This window comes from Eptesicus fuscus, chromosome 1 (assembly GCF_027574615.1).
Source record: "Eptesicus fuscus isolate TK198812 chromosome 1, DD_ASM_mEF_20220401, whole genome shotgun sequence".
NCBI lineage: Eukaryota > Metazoa > Chordata > Mammalia > Chiroptera > Vespertilionidae > Eptesicus > Eptesicus fuscus.
In genome coordinates, this window is record NC_072473.1 from 134,819,145 (window position 1) to 134,836,847 (window position 17,703).

The following is a 17,703-nucleotide window of genomic DNA, read 5'->3' on the forward strand; positions in this document are numbered from 1 at the left end:
GAGCAAATCATCAGCAACAGGTATAATAATCTTGGCAGAACATTTATTTTAATTAATTGCTTTCTGTCTAACACAGATAGAAGGGTGCTGATGCCATTTACCCTATAAGGATTAGTGCTGTCATGTAATTAATTTTTTTTCTTCCCCTAGAACTTAAAAGTCATCAGTTTTAAATCACAAAGGCATTGGTTTACTTCATTGTTAATCATAACAATCTAACTTTTATGCACTGTTTATAGAAGAAACTTGTGGAAGAAAAATGAATTTTAATCACTGCAGCATTACAGATTTCCTGCTTCCCAAACATAGGCCCTTAGGGGTCCCATGGGGGTCAGTATTTGGGGCTAGGCAGCTGAACAACCCTCACCCCATAAACTTGGCAGTGGGTAGCGGTGGAGAATACTTGAGTGATTTTAGAACAGTGTAGTTTTTCTTCCCTGTGGAATTGACTATCAGCTTCATTATTATTTACTAGTGGCCTGGTGCACAAAATTCGTGCACATTAAAAAGGGATTAGAGAAATATTTTAATATTGCTATTTGCCCTTTCTCTATGATAGAAGCATCAGAGATGAAAGAAAATTAGTAAAATGTATATGAAAATCTTCCTCCTGTCAGAGTCTGGGGCGTGCCGTGGGACCCAGAGTCAAGTCCCTGCCCACCCGTGGCACCTCAAAATCGCACCAGACACAGACCGCCCCACCCACATTGGGTGAGATCGAGACCCAGCTGGCCCCACCCTTGTCAAGCCCTGCCAGGCCAGGGGGGCGCAGCCTCAGGCCCCCCGTCAAGCCCCACTGGGTGGGGGGGGCGCAGCCTCAGGTCCCCCAGTGCACACCAGGCAGGGGGCACAGCCTCAGGTCCCCTGCCCCGGCCCAGCACCACACAGCCTCAGGTCCCTGTCGATTGCTCATTAAGGCTCGTTATGGGAATTCTGCCTCCACTGTGGGTGCAACCATCTTGTGTTACAGAAACCCCTGCCTCTGCTGTGGACGCTGCCATCTTTGTGATGGTCAATTTGCATATTTCCTCTTTATTAGGGTAGTTTAATGGGAGGCAAAAAGAAAACAAATATTTCCTTCACACTATGGATGCTTAATACTGCAGTGGTAGAAAACACAACCAAATAGACTCCGTTTTCTCAAATCTGCCGACCCTCAATGTTACTTAGAAATGATTTGATAATCTTTCCAAAGAGGCAGCAACAGCTGATACTAAACCCACGTAGGGTACCCAGGGGCAGGGCAGTATAACTCTCATACTAGAATAATTTAGCTACATCATCGTGAAATTTTAAATTCTACTATGTAAGTCATTTAAGAAAATTATAACTTTAAACCTCTGCTTTGGATAGTCCTTCATATTCTAACCAAATAGTTGCTTATTCGTCTTTGAAAATGCTATACTATAGGGAAATTTAAGCCTTTCCTTCCTAAAGTCTAGTGTGAATAGATCATATATTCTGTATAAATGCAACAACAGGAGTGGTGATCAAAGTGTCTACCTTCTATTTGGTACAACCTCAGGAGGCAGTGAGAATAAATATATGAGCCCTAGCCAGTTTGGCTCACTGGATAGAGCGTCGGCCTGGGGACTGAAGGGTCCCAGGTTCGATTCCGGTCGGGGGCATGTACCTTGGTTGCAGGCACATCCCCAGTGGGGTTGTGCAGGAGGCAGCTGTCGATGCTTCTCTCTCATCGATGTTTCTGGCTCTGCATCCCTCTCCCTTCCTCTCTAAATCAATAAAATATATTTAAAAAAAATAAAAATAAAATAAAAAAAATTAAAAAAAAATAAAAAGACGCATGAAACTGTGTAACAAAATGGCCAATTCCGATGAAATAAAATCCCGTTTAGTTAGGGTTTTACCATATAAAATAGATTTAGTATTGAAATGACACAGATTTGGAATCATTAACTTTATTTGTCACTCTTCACAGACATTGGTCCACTTCCACATCAAAAGTAGGAACATCTACACTTAGTCTTCGATAACAATGTTGTACCACAAACCATAGTAACTTACATAGAGAAAAGTTACTGAAATAAAGAGATTTTTATATTCATGACCCTACACATCCCCCAAATATTTGTCCTATCTGTATAATAATGAGGCTTTATAACTCCACAAAGCTATTTCTTCTTAATTTAGTATTTTAATATCCACACTAGACCATCGGATCACCAAACTTTCAAGAGGTTGAAAAACAGATGCAGTTCAAAATCTAAGTGACTGTATACGCACATGCATAGTTTAGAGCTGCTCTAAAGTTAAAAATCTTCTCTTGTTTCAGAGATATTTACATCAAATTAAGACATTTATAATAGCTCACAGTACATAACAACCCAAATACCATTTTCACCTATCCTATAAGGAAGTTAAGCATTCATAATCTAATAAATTCAGTGCATTTTGTCAACATAAATAACACAAGCTATTCTAAATGTTTTACATTTATTTCAGTGCATTATTTTCAAATACTAAATGGAATGAAATTATAATTACTGGTTATATCATAATTGAGCATATTACGGAATCTGTTACACAAACAATTCACATCAATACTATAATTCATTCTAAAACAACTTTACAGGCACACACAAAATAGAGAACAAAATTTGCTTTTAAAAAAATTTAAAGTATACTGTCTACTTTACACTAAAAGATTTATTTTCACAAAACAGCCAATTTCCAAACCCCTTTTCTAAGTTTGACTTAAGGAAAGTTCAATCCATTCGAATCTTCTGGTTTGTCATCCTATAAATGATGCTATCATATCCAGGATCCATGTTCCAAATATTGTAAGAGGTGATAATCACAGCCAAGGCCAAGCCGATCATTATCCAAAGTACCATGTTGAAAATCACTGAATACTCAAAATTATACTTATAAGCAAGATTATAGGGACTTGATGGGTTCTTCTACAATGAAGAAAGAAAATCAAGAGGGAAGAATTTTAAGAGAGGAAATTACCCCAATGCAGCAGCTCTGATTCATCTCTCTAACAAGCATTTATTCCTAAGTGGCGTAAGAGCTTAGTCGAGGAGGGACCAAGGAGGGAGCTTTCAAGGAGAGGATCGCACACACTGCTGATTAAGTATGAACGGGTTCAACTGCCACAGGTGACTTAAGTTTTAGTGGGGTTTTAAAGTTAATGTCGCAGTTTGAAAGCAGGATCTGAAAACGTGCTTACCTCTTGTTTTGCCTCAAGGATAGTCCTTGTCTTCCTCACAAGGGATGTGTCGAATGATCTGACAGTCACCAGCTCGACCACTGCATTCCCACCATAGAGACCATACATGTCATCTGCAAACTGCGGAGTCAGTGACATTACATAAATCTTAACTACATGTCCTACAAGGACAACATACCTACCTATTGGCTCATGAAATACAAGCTTAGAACAGGCAAGTCTTAAACGTTTCAACATACATTCAAATGTTCCAAATAACTTGAAGGGCCTGGATTTTTGGCATATAAGTTGGGAGAAGGGAAGTAGGGAAGGGAAATGAAAGAATCTTCCTAAATGGTCTCTGGTTAATCACAAACATCTACCAAGACTTAACTGTGAAACCTCATTAAAGAGTTACAGGAGAGTAATTTCAAGAGCGAGAGAAATGAGCATTTATTACCTATCTACTAAATGTCTGCTCCTGGCTTGGTGCGCCCCTTTGATTATTTCCTAGTGCTTAATGGGGACAGAGTTTCAGGTGGGGAAGATGAAAAGTTCTAGTAATGGATGGCAGTGGTGGTTGCACGGCAATTTGAATGTACTAAATGTGACAGAACTCTGTGCTTAAAAATGATTAAAGTGGCAAGTTTTATGTTACGTATATTTTAGCACGATGAGAAGAAAAAGGTATTGGGCTGGAGTTACCCATCATTTCCTACGCGGCCTCTGCCAGCATTCCAGACGTCCCAGTATACATATACGTCTTTGCTGTACTCTATCCTTGGCCACTAAAATTAGAAGTTCTCCAAAGAGCGTAAGAGTTCAAGCAACATTAAGGATTTCACTAAGCAGACTTTTCCATTAAGAGGCTAAAGGTGAGGTGGTCATACTGTAACCTCTCATACCCCGCTGATAATTTACCTTTTGTAGCGCATCAACAAGGATCTTAGAAGCATCTCTGAATTGTTCAGAATCTTCTCCATAATGCTTCCCAATTTCATCCAAACCTGCCAGCTCCAGTGAATATAAATCAGGAGAATGGTCCTTGGCTAGATGCTTATGTCGAGACAACTGCGGAGAACAAACAAACAAGATGAAGTGGATGAAGTCATGTCAAACACAGCCAATTCAAGTTTTATGCCCAACTAAACTAGGCTGAACAGAACCAGCCCATGTGCCACAATATACAAATAGTCTAAAATGGCGGCAAATGGAGCTGGTTTACATGGGAGTTTCCAATAAATCCAACATAAATCTCATTTTTAAGAGCAGTTCCAGGACTACATGAATATTTAATAAAAGCTCTTTTTAAATTTTCTTTTAAAAACTTCAGATATGAAAGAACAGATGGTTGGACCAGTCTGATCCCAGAACATGAGCCATCAATGCTCAGAGCAGACACTTCCCACACGCCCTCCTGGACCCTGGGCGGCCCCCGGACTGGGCTTCCAGCTCCCGGGACCAGCCCTGCTGGAAAAGTTTGAGCAACGACTTCAGTAGACAGCCAACAGGTATATTTTTCTGTTTCAATCACAGGAAGATTTTTGTGGGAAAAAAAAATTCACCAAAAATACCCTTTAGGCAGATTTATTCCCTTCCTGACTTGGTGTACGGCTTTGTTAGTCCAAACTGTTATTTCTATTTTAAATACAGGATTTAAGTCTTAATGTCTCACAAGAAATCAACCCCAAGACAGGGCTGCAGCTAGGGCGGCCCACTCAAGTCCCGTGTTCTTGGAGGATATACTTACTACCTCCTAAGAGTAGAAATCCAAGATAATTTGACTAACATGAGATGAGTTCAAAATTCCCACCGCCACTGATTCCTCAACTTTCATGGCATCATGAATCCAGGGCGTACTTGATCAAACTTTTCTATTGGTTTCATTAGCATGCAAAGATTCTCTAGAAGTGTCTTCTGGCACCAAAATAAATGGAACTGAAAAATCAGAGCAGCCTACTCACCAAACTTGAAATATCATGTAGAACTTGCAGTTCAGAAAGAAAGAGCAGATCGACCTGCAGAGCCGAAAGAAATGCGCAGTGCCTTAAATATGCATCGCGGAACTGAGCTTGCCATTTATCAAGTAAAGCGCAGGGTATTACAAATGCTAAGCACATAAGCGAGCTTATGCAACAGTTGTCCTCCATTTGGTAGGTTCATTTCAATGGAAAATACATGTAAGACATCATTTCCCACCAGAAAGGGGATGGCCATTCCCCGCACAGTGACCACCACTCAGTAGCTGTGTCTCTTTATTTTTTTTATGTTTTTATTGACTTTTTAGAGAGAGAGAGGGAGGGGGGTAAGGGATGGAGGGAGAGAGAGAAACAGACATTGATCGGTTGCCTCCTGCACACCCCCTGCTAGGGAATCTAACCCACAACCTGGTCATGTGTCCTGACTGGGAATTGAACCGGTGACCTTTTGGTACCGAATGACACTTAACCAACTGAGCCATCCCAGCCAGGGCTCAATAGCCATATTTCTGATAAAGCTATGATAAAGCATCTAAACTCTACAGTTTTTCCTCAGGGTGTCAGAATGTTCTGGCACACTGCAGCAAGGTCTTGCCAGTGGCCCCATTTGCTCACATCCCTTGAGCATGTTCTGCATTGGAGAATAGCAGACGGTGGTCCTGGTCAACCATAGGAGGAGGGGCGGGTGCCAGAAAGGTGGCGTGCCACGTGGTTAAGAGGGTACATGAGCAGGTGGTGAAACTGACAGACAGGAGTCATAAGGAAGGGTGGCTGCCTCCACTTCACTGTCAAGAATAAACTAGAGCCCCAGCCAGTTTGGCTAGGTGGATAGCATGTCAGCCTGAGGACTGAAGGGTCCCGGGTTCTATTCTGGTCAAGGCTCAATCCCTGGCCCCAGGTGGGGCATGTGCAGGAGGCAACCAATCGATGCATCTCTCTCACATTGATGTTTCTGTCGCTCCCCCTCCCTTCCACTCTCTAAAATTCACTAGAAAAATATCCTCAGGTGAGGATTAGCAAAAAAAAAAAAAGAAAAAGAAACGAAACAAAGAAGAATGAACTAGAAAAATGGGGTAACACATCAGAAGTGGCAGTGAATGAGGGCGCCCACAGTGCCAGAGTGGCCCAGCTCCATCAGCCGCCAAGTAAATCCCGTGATTTCTGGTTTGTCCAGATTCATTGGCGACAGCCCTCATGTGACAATGTAATACCACTTACCACTACAGTTCAACTCACCGAAGGAGCTGACTCATGCAGTCCGCGAGAAAACTACACTAGAGGAAAGAAGAATCTATTCCAGCCATAAATTTGCAAAAGTCAGCAGCATAAGAAATGGGAAAGTGTAGAAGGCCCCCTGGGAAGGCACATGGGCATTTCTTTAATTATTGTCAGCTGAATCCAAGGCGACAGGCAGAGCCGCGTCTTGGATACACATTGACCAAAAAGGCGGACGTGTTGTCAGCACTGACTCTTACCTTTGCCCAGGTGTCGGGGAGCGGCCTTTGATATGTAAATCCAGTCTAGCACCGGGATTGAGGGAATGAATAGGACCTGGGCCCCCCCAAGCTCCTTTGATCCTAAGTTTTTGGTGAAACCCCTTGGTATTTGGAATATAAATAAACACGCTGCATCGGCTCTGGGTCCCTGTCCCTCCATCAGAGAGGACGGTGGTCCCACCCGGGTCCCAGCTTTTTCCTTATATTTTGAGTCTTGTCTCTTTCTTTCTTTTATTTCTCAATCCCCAGCTCCTCTACTCGGGAACTGGACCCGCTGTCTTAAACACCTACAGGAAAGAGTAACGAGATTAACTTGCGCGTCGGTAGCTGTACTCACTTCATTGTTCCTGCTCAGGAAATTGAGGGGGAGCGAGTTGAGGACAGAGTTTTCTTGAAACAGGCGACTGCGCAGCTGTCGTAACGTTACTGAAAGATCTTCAAACGCGGAGTTTGCCTTCCCCACCATGTACACTCTCTGCAAGAAGAACCCAGAAGTTTCAGCTGGGTCCTACAGATGAAGTCCCATGTACAGCGGTCTGACGGCAGTGTTCATAAAACTGGCTTTAAGTTTTCATCAACTAATGAAAGCTCATTTCTTAAAGCAGCTTAAATAAAAAGTGTATCACTCACTTCCTCGCTGGGAGCCAGCTGCAAAACTACTGGAGTTTCTTCAGAAAATAAGGAGTGAATGGAATTTGCCACACTGTCAAGGTTAAAAGGAACCGCCTGAAATTTAAGAGGAAGACCTTAATTATTATCTCAACCAAAGTGGGAAGAAAAATCATTCAGATGGTATTAAAAAAGGAGCCTCAAAAAAAAAAAAAAAAAAAGGCATCAGCAATTTCTAGGGAAATTCAAAAGACCCAAATCACATCCAAACACAGAGTCCTTTTGAGGGCACAGAGGTCAGACAGCCGCCTAGTGGGCCAATGAGCCTGTCCCCCAATGTGCCCAAACAGGAAATAACCTGCAAACACCACGGACGCAATGCTGTCTTGCATAAACCATCATTTCCTGCTGGTCATGTGTGTATTTAAATAGCAATATATTTCGTCTCAATATTAACTAAACATTCGACAAAGAATGTATATTCTACAATAAAGTATTAACTTTCACTCAGGAGGTCAGAATACACCTGAAATCCGTATGATGCCATTAACCAATGTCACCCCAATACATTTAATAAAAAAACACACACAGGTCAGAAGATTTTGAATTGAATTGAAAGAAACAGACCTCATTTATCATTTCAAAATTTTAAAAATGTTTGTCTTCAGATACACTGAAGACTCTTAGACAAAGCATAAAGTATGTCACAGAATTTCATAGGGCTTTTATCGTAGGTCCACAGGATATTAAACTGAAATAACCACTTGTGGTAAAATCTTTTTTTCCTTGAACTTTTTTAAATTTTTATTTTATTGATTTTTTACAGAGAGGAAGGGAGAAGGATAGAGAGTTAGAAACATCGATGAGAGAGAAACATCGATCAGCTGCCTCCTGCATACCTCCCACTGGGGATGTGCCCACAACCAAGGTATGTGCCCTTGACCGGAATCGAACCTGGGATCCTTCAGTCTGCCGGCCGACGCTCTATCCACTGAGCCTAACCGGTTTTGGCTCCTTGAACTTTTTTTATTGAAGTGTAACATACATGCAATACAGTGCACAAATCTTGGGGTAACAGCTCAAGGAAGGTTTACAAATGGGTACACTCATATAATCTCCCCAGATCAAGACCAAACATTATCAGCCCCTAGAGCCTCCCCCATCAGTCACTCCACCCCCAAGAATAACCGAAAGTCTTACTTCTATCCTCACAGATCTCTTTTTGCCCTACATTAGTTTTAACAATAAATTGCGATAATTTTCCCCTCAAAATAATTATTTTATTCTCAATATTATGGTACTAAAAAAAGCAGTATAGCCCAGCTGGTGTGGCTCAGTGGTTGAGCATTGACCTATGAACCAGGAGGTCACGGTTCGATTCCTGATCAGGGCACATGCCCAGGTTGCAAGCTCGATCGTGGGGCGTGCAGGAGGCAGCCGATCCATGATTCTCTCTCATCATTGATGTTTCTCTCTCCCTCTCTGAAATCAATAAAAATACATACTTTTAAAAAAACAACAAGAAGCAGTATAGTAGTAGTGGTTTTGCTTTAATGGAGATTTCTTACAGTAATTCCTTTTACTATTAAAAAGGTTCACGTTTATAAGCAGCAAAGTAATGCTAACATGGTACGGGCAGAAATTTTTGGGATTATATAAATCTTACTGATCAAATCCCACCACTCATGAGGCTGTGAAACAAAATCATTTTTTCCTCTTAGTCAGGATGCATATTAACTCTTCCCAAAATTCTCTTAAAGTGAGTTAATGAGCAAATGAAGAGAGGAGAATGTTCAAGCTTGCGGGAGCATCCTGAGCAGCCAGCTCTCTGCCTCGGACTCCGGAGGGAACACTAGGACATGTACCCAGTGAAATGGCACTCGTGGCAGGAAAGCTGAGAACTGAAGGTAGCACGTCCCCAGCGATCAAGCTGGAGAAGCTAGAGAGTCAGGGCTGCCTAATGTGGAGGGAAAGGGACATCCCAGGGACCGCTCGTGTTGGGGTGACTTCTCGGTGCTTGCAGCGCAGGAGGGTCTCTCCCGACAGCTGTCAGCCGCCTGCTTGAGAGCTTGTGAAGGAGTGAGCGAGCCTCCAGTCGCCTTCCAGAAAAATGAGGTGAAATTCTGAAGGGAAAGTGACAAGATAACGCCCGAGACAGCGTCAGCGGGAGACACCGCGGCTGCTTCCCGTGTTCCGAGCCTCTGACTGTTCCGAGTGGGGCCATTTGTCTGCCTTTTATCGGAGACAGTACCCCATGCTCAGGGAACAGACAAGCCTCAATAAATCCACAGCCCACGTCACTGCTCGTACCAGAAGCTGTTGGACTTATCAATCAGTGCATCCAAAAAGACACGTGTGCTCAGAACACAGCATGGTGACAGCTGACAAGACGCAATTAAAGACGCCCCCCGTTGCCTTTCCAGATACTCACGTTCTCCAGAGGGTAGGAGATGACGCTGCCTGGGGGCAGCGCGAGCCGGTCCACTCCCTTCACCAGCACCATCACCGTGGCCTGAGGACGATGGAATAGGTTTCCCACGGCAAGGCCCGGCCAAGAAAGGTCCTGAATGAAGGTGGAGAAGCGTGAGACGGCACTGAGTTACCCCTCGGGAGAGCAGGCCGGAGCCTCTGAGAACAGCTAAGGGGTTCTGGGCGGACGCCGCAAGGACACGTCACGGAGAGCAGGTGTTTCCGTTCAGGGAGCTGCAATCTCCTAAGCCAGGGGTCGGCAAACTCATCAGTCCACAGAGCCCAATATCAACAGGACAACGATTGAAATTTCTTTTGAGAGCCACATTTTTTAAACTTAAACTTCTTCTAACACCACTTCTTCAACATAGACTCGCCCAGGCCGTGGTGTTTTGTGGAAGAGCCACGCTCAAGGGGCCAAAGAGCCGCATGTGGCTCGCGAGCCGCAGTTTGCCGACCACGGTTCTAAGCAAGGACGCGGATTTCTACCTTCATTTGCTTAAAAACTTCTAGATTTCAGCAAGAACGTCTAATAGGAAGTCACCTCAAGTCTCTGATGGGAAATAGCCGGCAAGTAAACACGAAAGCATCTCATTAGCCCTGGCCGGTGGCTCAGTTCGTTGGAGCATCATCCCACGCACCAAGTTTGTGGGTTCAATTCCCGGTCATGACACATAACCAGGTTTCGGGTTCAATCCCTGGTCGGGGAGTGTACAGGAGGCAATTGATGGATGTTTCTCTCTCACATAGATGTTTCTCTCTCTTTCTCTCTCCCCCCAACCCCTCCTCTCACTCTAAAATCAACAGAAAACATCTCAAAAAAGTTTTTGTCATTAGACTAAGCTCTTTATAAATAAAACAAAATTCCTGCTGAAAGTAACTCATATTAGTTCACTAATAATTATTTCTAAAGGTTACCTTAATTGCCATTTGTAGTCAAATTTAAGCCTGTAAAGAACAAAGTACAAATCTCATCCTTAAATGTAACCGCCAGTCCCGCTCGTGCTAGGAGCTCAGGAGCCCCGCGAGCTGGTGCGCAGGCATTGCTCCTGGTTTCGGGGCACCCAGGCCCTCGGAGGACAGTTCCTCTGAGTGACGGATGATATCTGGAGGCCACATCAAAAGCCCCAAACTTATAAAACGGGAGGCGATGACAGGAAGACCCAGCAAACGGAACCCCTTTTCCGCTAGTGCACAGCCGTGCGTCCCTCACGCTCACTGGGGCCAGGCCCCTCTGCTACATCGCATGATCGGCCAGTTCCTGTGTGTTACAGCTTAATGGTTGGAACCTGTGATCCTAGGCCCGTGGTCAGCAAACTGTGGCTCTCGAGCCACATGCGGCTCTTTGGCCCCTTGAGTGTGGCTCTTCCACAAAATACCACGGCCTGGGCGAGTCTATGTTGAAGAAGTGGCGTTAGAAGAAGTTTAAGTGTAAAAAATGTGGCTCTCCGAAGAAATGTCAATCGTTGTCCTGTTGATATTTGGCTCTGTGGACTAATGGGTTTGCCGACCACTGTCCCAGGCTACTCCTTAACTGACAACACCGTTTTCCTAAACTCAGGCAAGATGATACACACTTTTTCATTCGTAACAAATTATAAGAGACTGAGTGTTTGTGTCTCCCACCCCAAATTCACATGCTGCGCTCCTAGCCCCAAGGGGATGGTATCGGGAGGTGGGGCCTTCAGGAGGTGCTTGGGTCATGAGGGTGGAGCGCTCACGAAAGGGGTCAGTGCCCTTACAAAGGACCTGGGGCGCTCTCACCCCTCCCACCATGTGGGGACACAGCAAGCAGCCCAGCCTGCGCCCTGGAAGGCGGGCCCTCACCGGCACCCTGAGCTCACACAGTCGCAGAAAGGCAGGAAATGGCTGCTGCTTAGAAGCCACCCAGCCTCAGTGCTTTGTAACAGCAGCCGCAGCTGAAACACAAATCGGTCACGTATACTGAAAACAATAAAAGTATACGTCCTGCCCTAACCGGTGTGGCTCAGTGGATAGAGCGTTGGCCTGTGGACTGAAGGGTCCCGGGTTCGATTCCGGTCAAGGGCATGTACCTTGGTTTCGGGCACATCCCCAGTGGGGGGTGTGCAGGAGGCAGCTGATCGATGTTTCTAACTCTCAATCCCTCTCCCTTCCTCTCTGTAAAAAAATCAATAAAATATATGTTTTTTAAAAAATATACGTCCTATTACATGGACAATGATTTGTAAGGATTTGGTTTCATAAGCCACGCTTGTACTTATCCAAAATCTCCCCAACTACAAATGAGCTTTTTTACTTTTGCAACCTGTACCAAATATACCTATGTTAGCTTGTTGCTTTCTCGGGCTATTTGCAGAAATCAACAAAAATGCTTTCAGAAACAGCTCTAATTTTTAAAAAAAAATTTTATTGATTGATTTGAGAGAGAGAGAACATCGATTTGTTGTTCCACTTATTTATGCATTCTTTGGTTGATTCCTGTATGTGCCCTGACCGGGGATGGAACCATATAGGGATAAGCTACCCACGAGGGCCCAAATATATATTTTTAAATACACATACTTCTTTCACAGAGAAGCCCATGGATAATGCAGCCACATCTGGGATTCGCTCTCCTGGTATAGGCCAATTCCCATCACGGAAAACAACAGACCCCGGAGATCTTAATATACTAAACTCGTTCCCCAAAACACCTGGAAGAGAACAGATTAGTAAGTGAATGATGAGCATCATAAATCTTTTGCATCCATGTTGAAAATTATGAAGTATGTTTCCCCATTCCCAGTGACTTAGCATACTAAATCATGATGGGACAAAACGCTGAATCCTAAATAAACATCAATGAATTCTTTTTCAAGGTATCAATCACTCTAAGAATTTAAGTGCAAGCATTCTGCTGTAACAAAGATACAACTACGAAACCGGATTCCCCTAATGATCTAGAGGACATCCTACAAATGGCCCTTAAACAGGGGCACGTGGCAATTTGTCAAGTATTAGAAATCAGTGGCACGTCTCCAGAATTTAAGAAACAAAAAAACAAAACTCTAGCACAGACTAACAAGAATGAAATCTTAAAAACTCTAAATTATTTCTACCATCGATCCTCTCTTCAAAATGCAAATTCATAAAATTTCCTAGCATTTCACCCTAAAACGGTAGTAGGTTAGTATCTTAGGAAAGGTCAGATCTTTCCTTTCATCCCCCAGGCAAACCTAGTGAAATGAGGCCTGTCAAGTGGGGGTACATGTTACCAGTCAGGATACAAAACACCAGACCATAGAGACAAAATCCAGGAAATAGTATTTCCAGTGGACATATGAAGGTGAGAAAAGGTATTCTGTAATAACAAAGTCACTAGTCTAGGGATGTGAGGAGAAGCCCGGCCGGTGTGGCCCAGTAGTTGGCGGTGACCATGTTTGGTGTTGCGGTGCTGACAGTGAATAAAAGGCCTCCGATGGTGCTGATAAAACGAGATGCAATTCAGTGCAGCCACCAGAGCAGAAATTTCCAAACTGTTCCAGCCCGAGGTGGACCAAAACAAATGGGCAGAATGGAAGGGCCGTTTGTAATGGATACGCATCTTGGTTCACTAAAGGAGTTTTGCAAACTCTACGGAAAATGGGGCAGCAAGAGACGCTTACTTTCAAAACACCACACACATTTAAAAACCACATTTGGATCCAGAGATAGCCCTGTTCTGAGATGTGGCCCTACTCACTCAACCCAGCAATGTTCTACTCAATTCCTTTGCCGTGACTTTATTATTTTTTAAATATGTTTTCATTGATTTTATTTTTGGTATTCTGTTTTCTCCTTTTTTTTATTGTTTAAAGTTTTACATATGTCTCCTTTTTCCCCAATTGACACCCCCCCCCTCAGCCATTCCCACCCTGGGCAAGCCCCCACTGCCCAGTGTCTGTGTCCATTGGTTATGCTAATACGCATGCACACAAGTTCATTGATTTTTTAAAGAGAGGGAGAGACAGAAACATCAAGGATGAGACAGAATTATTGATCGGCTGCCTCCTGCATTCCCCACACTGGGGATCGAGCCCACAACCAAGGCATGTGCCCTGACCGGGCATCGAACCGTGACCTCCTGGTTCATAGGTCGAAGCTCAGCCACTGAGCCACACCGGCTGGGCCTTTGCCTTGACTTTATAGTTCGATGCTCCTTCCTGTCCGTGCAGCAGTCCCGCAGGAGCCCAGCGCTTTAGAAAACATCAGTCATGGACTCCAGACTTTGTAGGTTTCAATCCTTCCAGTACAAAATACAGAATTTGAATGTAGCCCCCCTGTACACATATTTACAAAGCATACACTTGTGGTATAATAGGTTACATATTCATAATATATGCCCCAAAGTTACAATCCTTTAAAAGGAGAGACCTGTATAGTATTTTTCCCAATTTAATCATCCGAAAATATCAGGCAAACCCAAAGCGAGGGAATTCTACAGAACACCTGACCACTGATTGCTATTCCCAAAACTAAGTGCGTACTGCACTTGGGAGGCCCGAGGCCCCCTCCCTGCCCCCACTCTCCTAGTCTCCCTCTCTCTCCTAAGGCTGAACACTCCCCAACACACTGATGGCTCCCAGGGTTTGATTTCAGCCTGGATTTCTCTTGAGCCTCAGACCTGCACCCCCAACAGTCTGCTGTGCATGTCCCTCTCAGCCCCGTGGGTCTTTCAAACCCAACAGGTTCGGAACGGAACTCCCCAGCTTTCCATCTGCTCCCCCGTGTTCCCTGCCCCCAAGGATGCCCCCGCCTGCCATCCAGCTGCTTGAATGGGTCGCCTTGAAATCCTTCCTCAGCACCACAGCTCACCTGTCCACTTTTTTTCTGATGATCCCACGAGTCCTTTCCCACCCATGTCCAGTGCGCACGCTTCGGGCTCTCGCCAGGCCTGGGGAACTGCCACCTTATGACCTGCCTTCCTGTCACCTCAAAATACAGATCTGTTCATTCATCCTTCAGTTTAGCCACCTCCACTCACTGCCCAGAGCCTTGGAGACCAAACGCAAGGGCACCTCACTAACTACTTCTGGGGTCTCTCAACTGAACCCCTAAACACTCAGACCTGTACTGTCAGAAATGCCTCTCCTTCCCACCCCAACCTTCCACATGTGTCCTGTGAGCCTCCCAGTCTGAGTGGAGGCCGAGTCCCACCCCTTGGGAGCCCCCCCCACACTATGCTGTGGTCTGGGAGTGGCAGATGGAATCAATCCGGGAAAAAGGGAACGGGTCCTACTTTCTACCTCTGGGGCTTCAGTGACCAAATCAACCCCCTCCACAGGACAGCCTTCAGATCCACGTGTTTTTGACCTTGCGCCTTTCCTCTCCAGGCTGAACGTGAATTTTTTCAAATACTCCTTGTGACGTGGTATTCATAATCCTAATTCCCTCCTCTAGTCTCTCTCTGACTTGGTAACAACCATTTTAAAGAACCTATGTTTTCTTCACTAACAGAGAAGTCTGATCTCTTAAAGATGTCTTCCCTTAGATCACATTTAGTCATTGTGGAAAAAACTAATGGAACCTCAGCTGACAAGACCAAGCAATGCAAATGCTGACAGGATGGGATTCTTGGTCTGCATGAACTAGCCTATTCTAGTTAGGAAAGCGTGTTCAAACCATCGGCCAAACCAAAAATAAACAAAACCCCCTAAACGTCCCTGAATCAAAATAGTATCACTCATAACACTAAACGTGCAATTAGCATATGTTCAGATAAATCATGGTATGAAAGGGAAGATTTTTAAAGTTCAAAAATGAAATTTAAAACATTAAAAAATAGTCCTGGCCAGTTTGGCTCAGTGAATAGAGTGTTGGCCTCCAAAGGGTCCCAGGTTTGATTCAGGTCAAAGGCATGTACCTTGGTTGCAGGATCCTCCCCAGCCCAGGCCCTGGTTGGGGGGCTCGTGCAGGAGGCAGCCATCTGTGTGTTTCTCTCACATCGATGTTTTGCTCTGTCTTTCCCTCTCTCTTCCACTCTCTCTAAAAATGAATGGAAAAATATCCTCAGGTAAGGATTTAAAAAAACAACAAAAAGAAATTAAAATAAAAAGTTGCCCCCAAGTAACTTAGTAGATAGATCAGAATGACTTTCCAGAGAGAGACACAAAACAGGCCTAAAATTTAGGGGCAGGAAAAGAAGTATAACTGTCATCAACACAACACCGTGCAAGCAGAGGCACGGGCCTCCTCTAGATTTTAACCCATGGGCTTTAAAGCCATGCACGGGGGGCCGGAACCCAATTCCTCCCAACTGTTTCCACGCGGCCTCTTGTTGGCCCGCCTGCGCCGGGTCCCAGCCCCCGTGATTCCCACAAAGCGGCAGCCTTCCCACCGCCTGGGCCACAGCGCCTGGAATGGAAAGGCCCACGCTCTGGCGAGAGCTGATCTGGGTTCAAGTCCAGCCTTGCTGCTGGCTACCTGCGTGGCGTTGGGTAATGTGCTTAGGCGTGATCACTGTCCTGCGCAAGGGCTGCTGTGAAATTCAAGGAATTGCGTGATACACTGAGGCCAAATCCTAGCTGCCCCTTGCTGAATGGCAGGGAACCCAGGCTCCTCTCACAAAGCTACCATGATCTGACATGTGACCCTAAGAACGTGACTCACATCTTAGTTCCCAAATCCTTAAAATCGCTAACTGGGACCGGCCACTGAGAGGGACTTGGAGTTCGCCTTTAGAAACAACCAGGCAACGACAAGGACTCCACCTCCAACTTTTGTGTCCCGCAACGATCACTGAGGCCATCGGCGAGGGATGAAGCCACCAGGAAAACGGAAGAAACGCAGCCGCTGATGGCAGCTAAGTCCCTGCCCTTCTTCGCGGACGGCTGCGGTTCCACACTCAATTGAGAAATGCCTCCCCGGCGTCCGGAGCCGGAAGAGGCCGGGAGGACGCGAGGCCAGACGGGCGGACGCGCCTTCCGCGGGGAGGAAGGTGCGGCCGCTCAGACGCCCCCCACCCGGCCCCGCCCCGCCCCGCCCCGGCCGCGGCGCCCCTCGCCCGCACTGCGGCACCCGCCCCCCCGGGGCACCCGCCTGGCCGCCCCCGACCCGGCGGCCCCGACCCCGCGGACCGCGCCCCGCCCGCCCCGGGTCCTCACCCGCCACCAATAAGGGCAGAAGCGCGACGAGCACAGCCATGGCTCCGGCGGCCGCGGCGGCGCAGGGGACGAGGAACGGGCAGGAGGACGCGAGCGACCACGGCAGCACCGCGGGTGACGAGCGCCGGCTCTGCCCGAGTGCCTGGGACCGCCCCGTCGTCGCCGCCGCTCACCGGTGCCGCGCTCTCCACCAATCGCCGGAGACGCCGCGGCTTGCGGGGGAGGCGTGGCCGGCGCGCGTCGGGCCGATGGGCGGGCCTAACTGATGGATGGGCGGGTCTAACGTGATGGACGAGCGGCCCTTCTAATGGGAGACAGCAATCGCAGAGCCGGGCAGGCCCGCCCCCTGGCCCGTGACAACTGGTCACGAGTTAGAGGGTCGCGCGGGCGATCGCAGGTGTGGGAGCGGACGGAGCCTTCCTCCCGCGTGCGGACCCCGTGGCCACTCCCGGGTGGCCGTTTCCAACCGGCTGTCCGTCCTTCCCGGTCGCGTGGCTCTGCCCTGCCACGGGGGTAGCCGCGGAAGCTGCGTGGCCGGTTTGGTTTCGCTCTATTGCCCAACGCTGCGTTCCGGCTGGGAGGAAGCTGGGAGCCCCTGGGAGCCCTGTCCTCCACGTAGGGCACAACGAATAATGTTTAGGATGAATATTTCATGGGACGTACTTATGCTAAAAAAAGAAATTGATAGTCTGAAATCCAAATACACCTGGGCGGCCTGTGTGTGGATTTGCTAAATGAGGTGACCCTACCTCCTAAGATTGTCTGACTTCCTGATCGACCAGGAGTGACGTGACAGAAACATCAATGACTTTCTTCATCCATTCACTCCGGGTTCCGTGAGGGCTACACATAGTAATTAGACCAGGATCCGCCCT

General features: G+C 46.3%; 1 protein-coding gene across 3 annotated transcripts; it reads right to left on the reverse strand.

The window, feature by feature from the left end:
• Window positions 1-1,903: 1,903 nt before the first annotated feature.
• ATP6AP2 (ATPase H+ transporting accessory protein 2) lies at window positions 1,904-16,991 on the reverse strand. Of its 3 annotated transcripts, XM_028127720.2 has the most exons (9): window positions 16,829-16,991; window positions 12,270-12,400; window positions 9,688-9,819; window positions 7,278-7,373; window positions 6,985-7,122; window positions 5,137-5,190; window positions 4,094-4,243; window positions 3,194-3,313; window positions 1,904-2,921 (listed from the first exon to the last, which is right to left on the reverse strand). In XM_028127720.2, the coding sequence occupies exons 1-9, from the start codon at window positions 16,866-16,868 to the stop codon at window positions 2,727-2,729; spliced, it is 1,056 nt and encodes a 351-aa protein (XP_027983521.2). In that variant the 5' UTR covers window positions 16,869-16,991; the 3' UTR covers window positions 1,904-2,726. The 3 variants fall into 3 exon arrangements, with proteins under 3 accessions (XP_027983521.2, XP_054570435.1, XP_008151254.3); XM_054714460.1 differs by lacking the exon at window positions 5,137-5,190; XM_008153032.3 differs by lacking the exon at window positions 16,829-16,991 and having other exon boundaries at window positions 12,270-12,437.
• Window positions 16,992-17,703: the final 712 nt, after the last annotated feature.

Coding starts and splice junctions, on each gene's coding strand:
- ATP6AP2 (XM_028127720.2), bottom strand. CDS start 16,868: ATGGCTGTGCTCGTCGCGCTTCTGCCCTTATTGGTGGCGG. Junction 9,820..12,269: donor TGGGCTTCTCTGTGAAAGAA/GTATGTGTATTT, acceptor ACCTTCATTCAG/GACCTTTCTTGGCCGGGCCT. Junction 3,314..4,093: donor TTGTTGATGCGCTACAAAAG/GTAAATTATCAG, acceptor CTGACTCCGCAG/TTTGCAGATGACATGTATGG.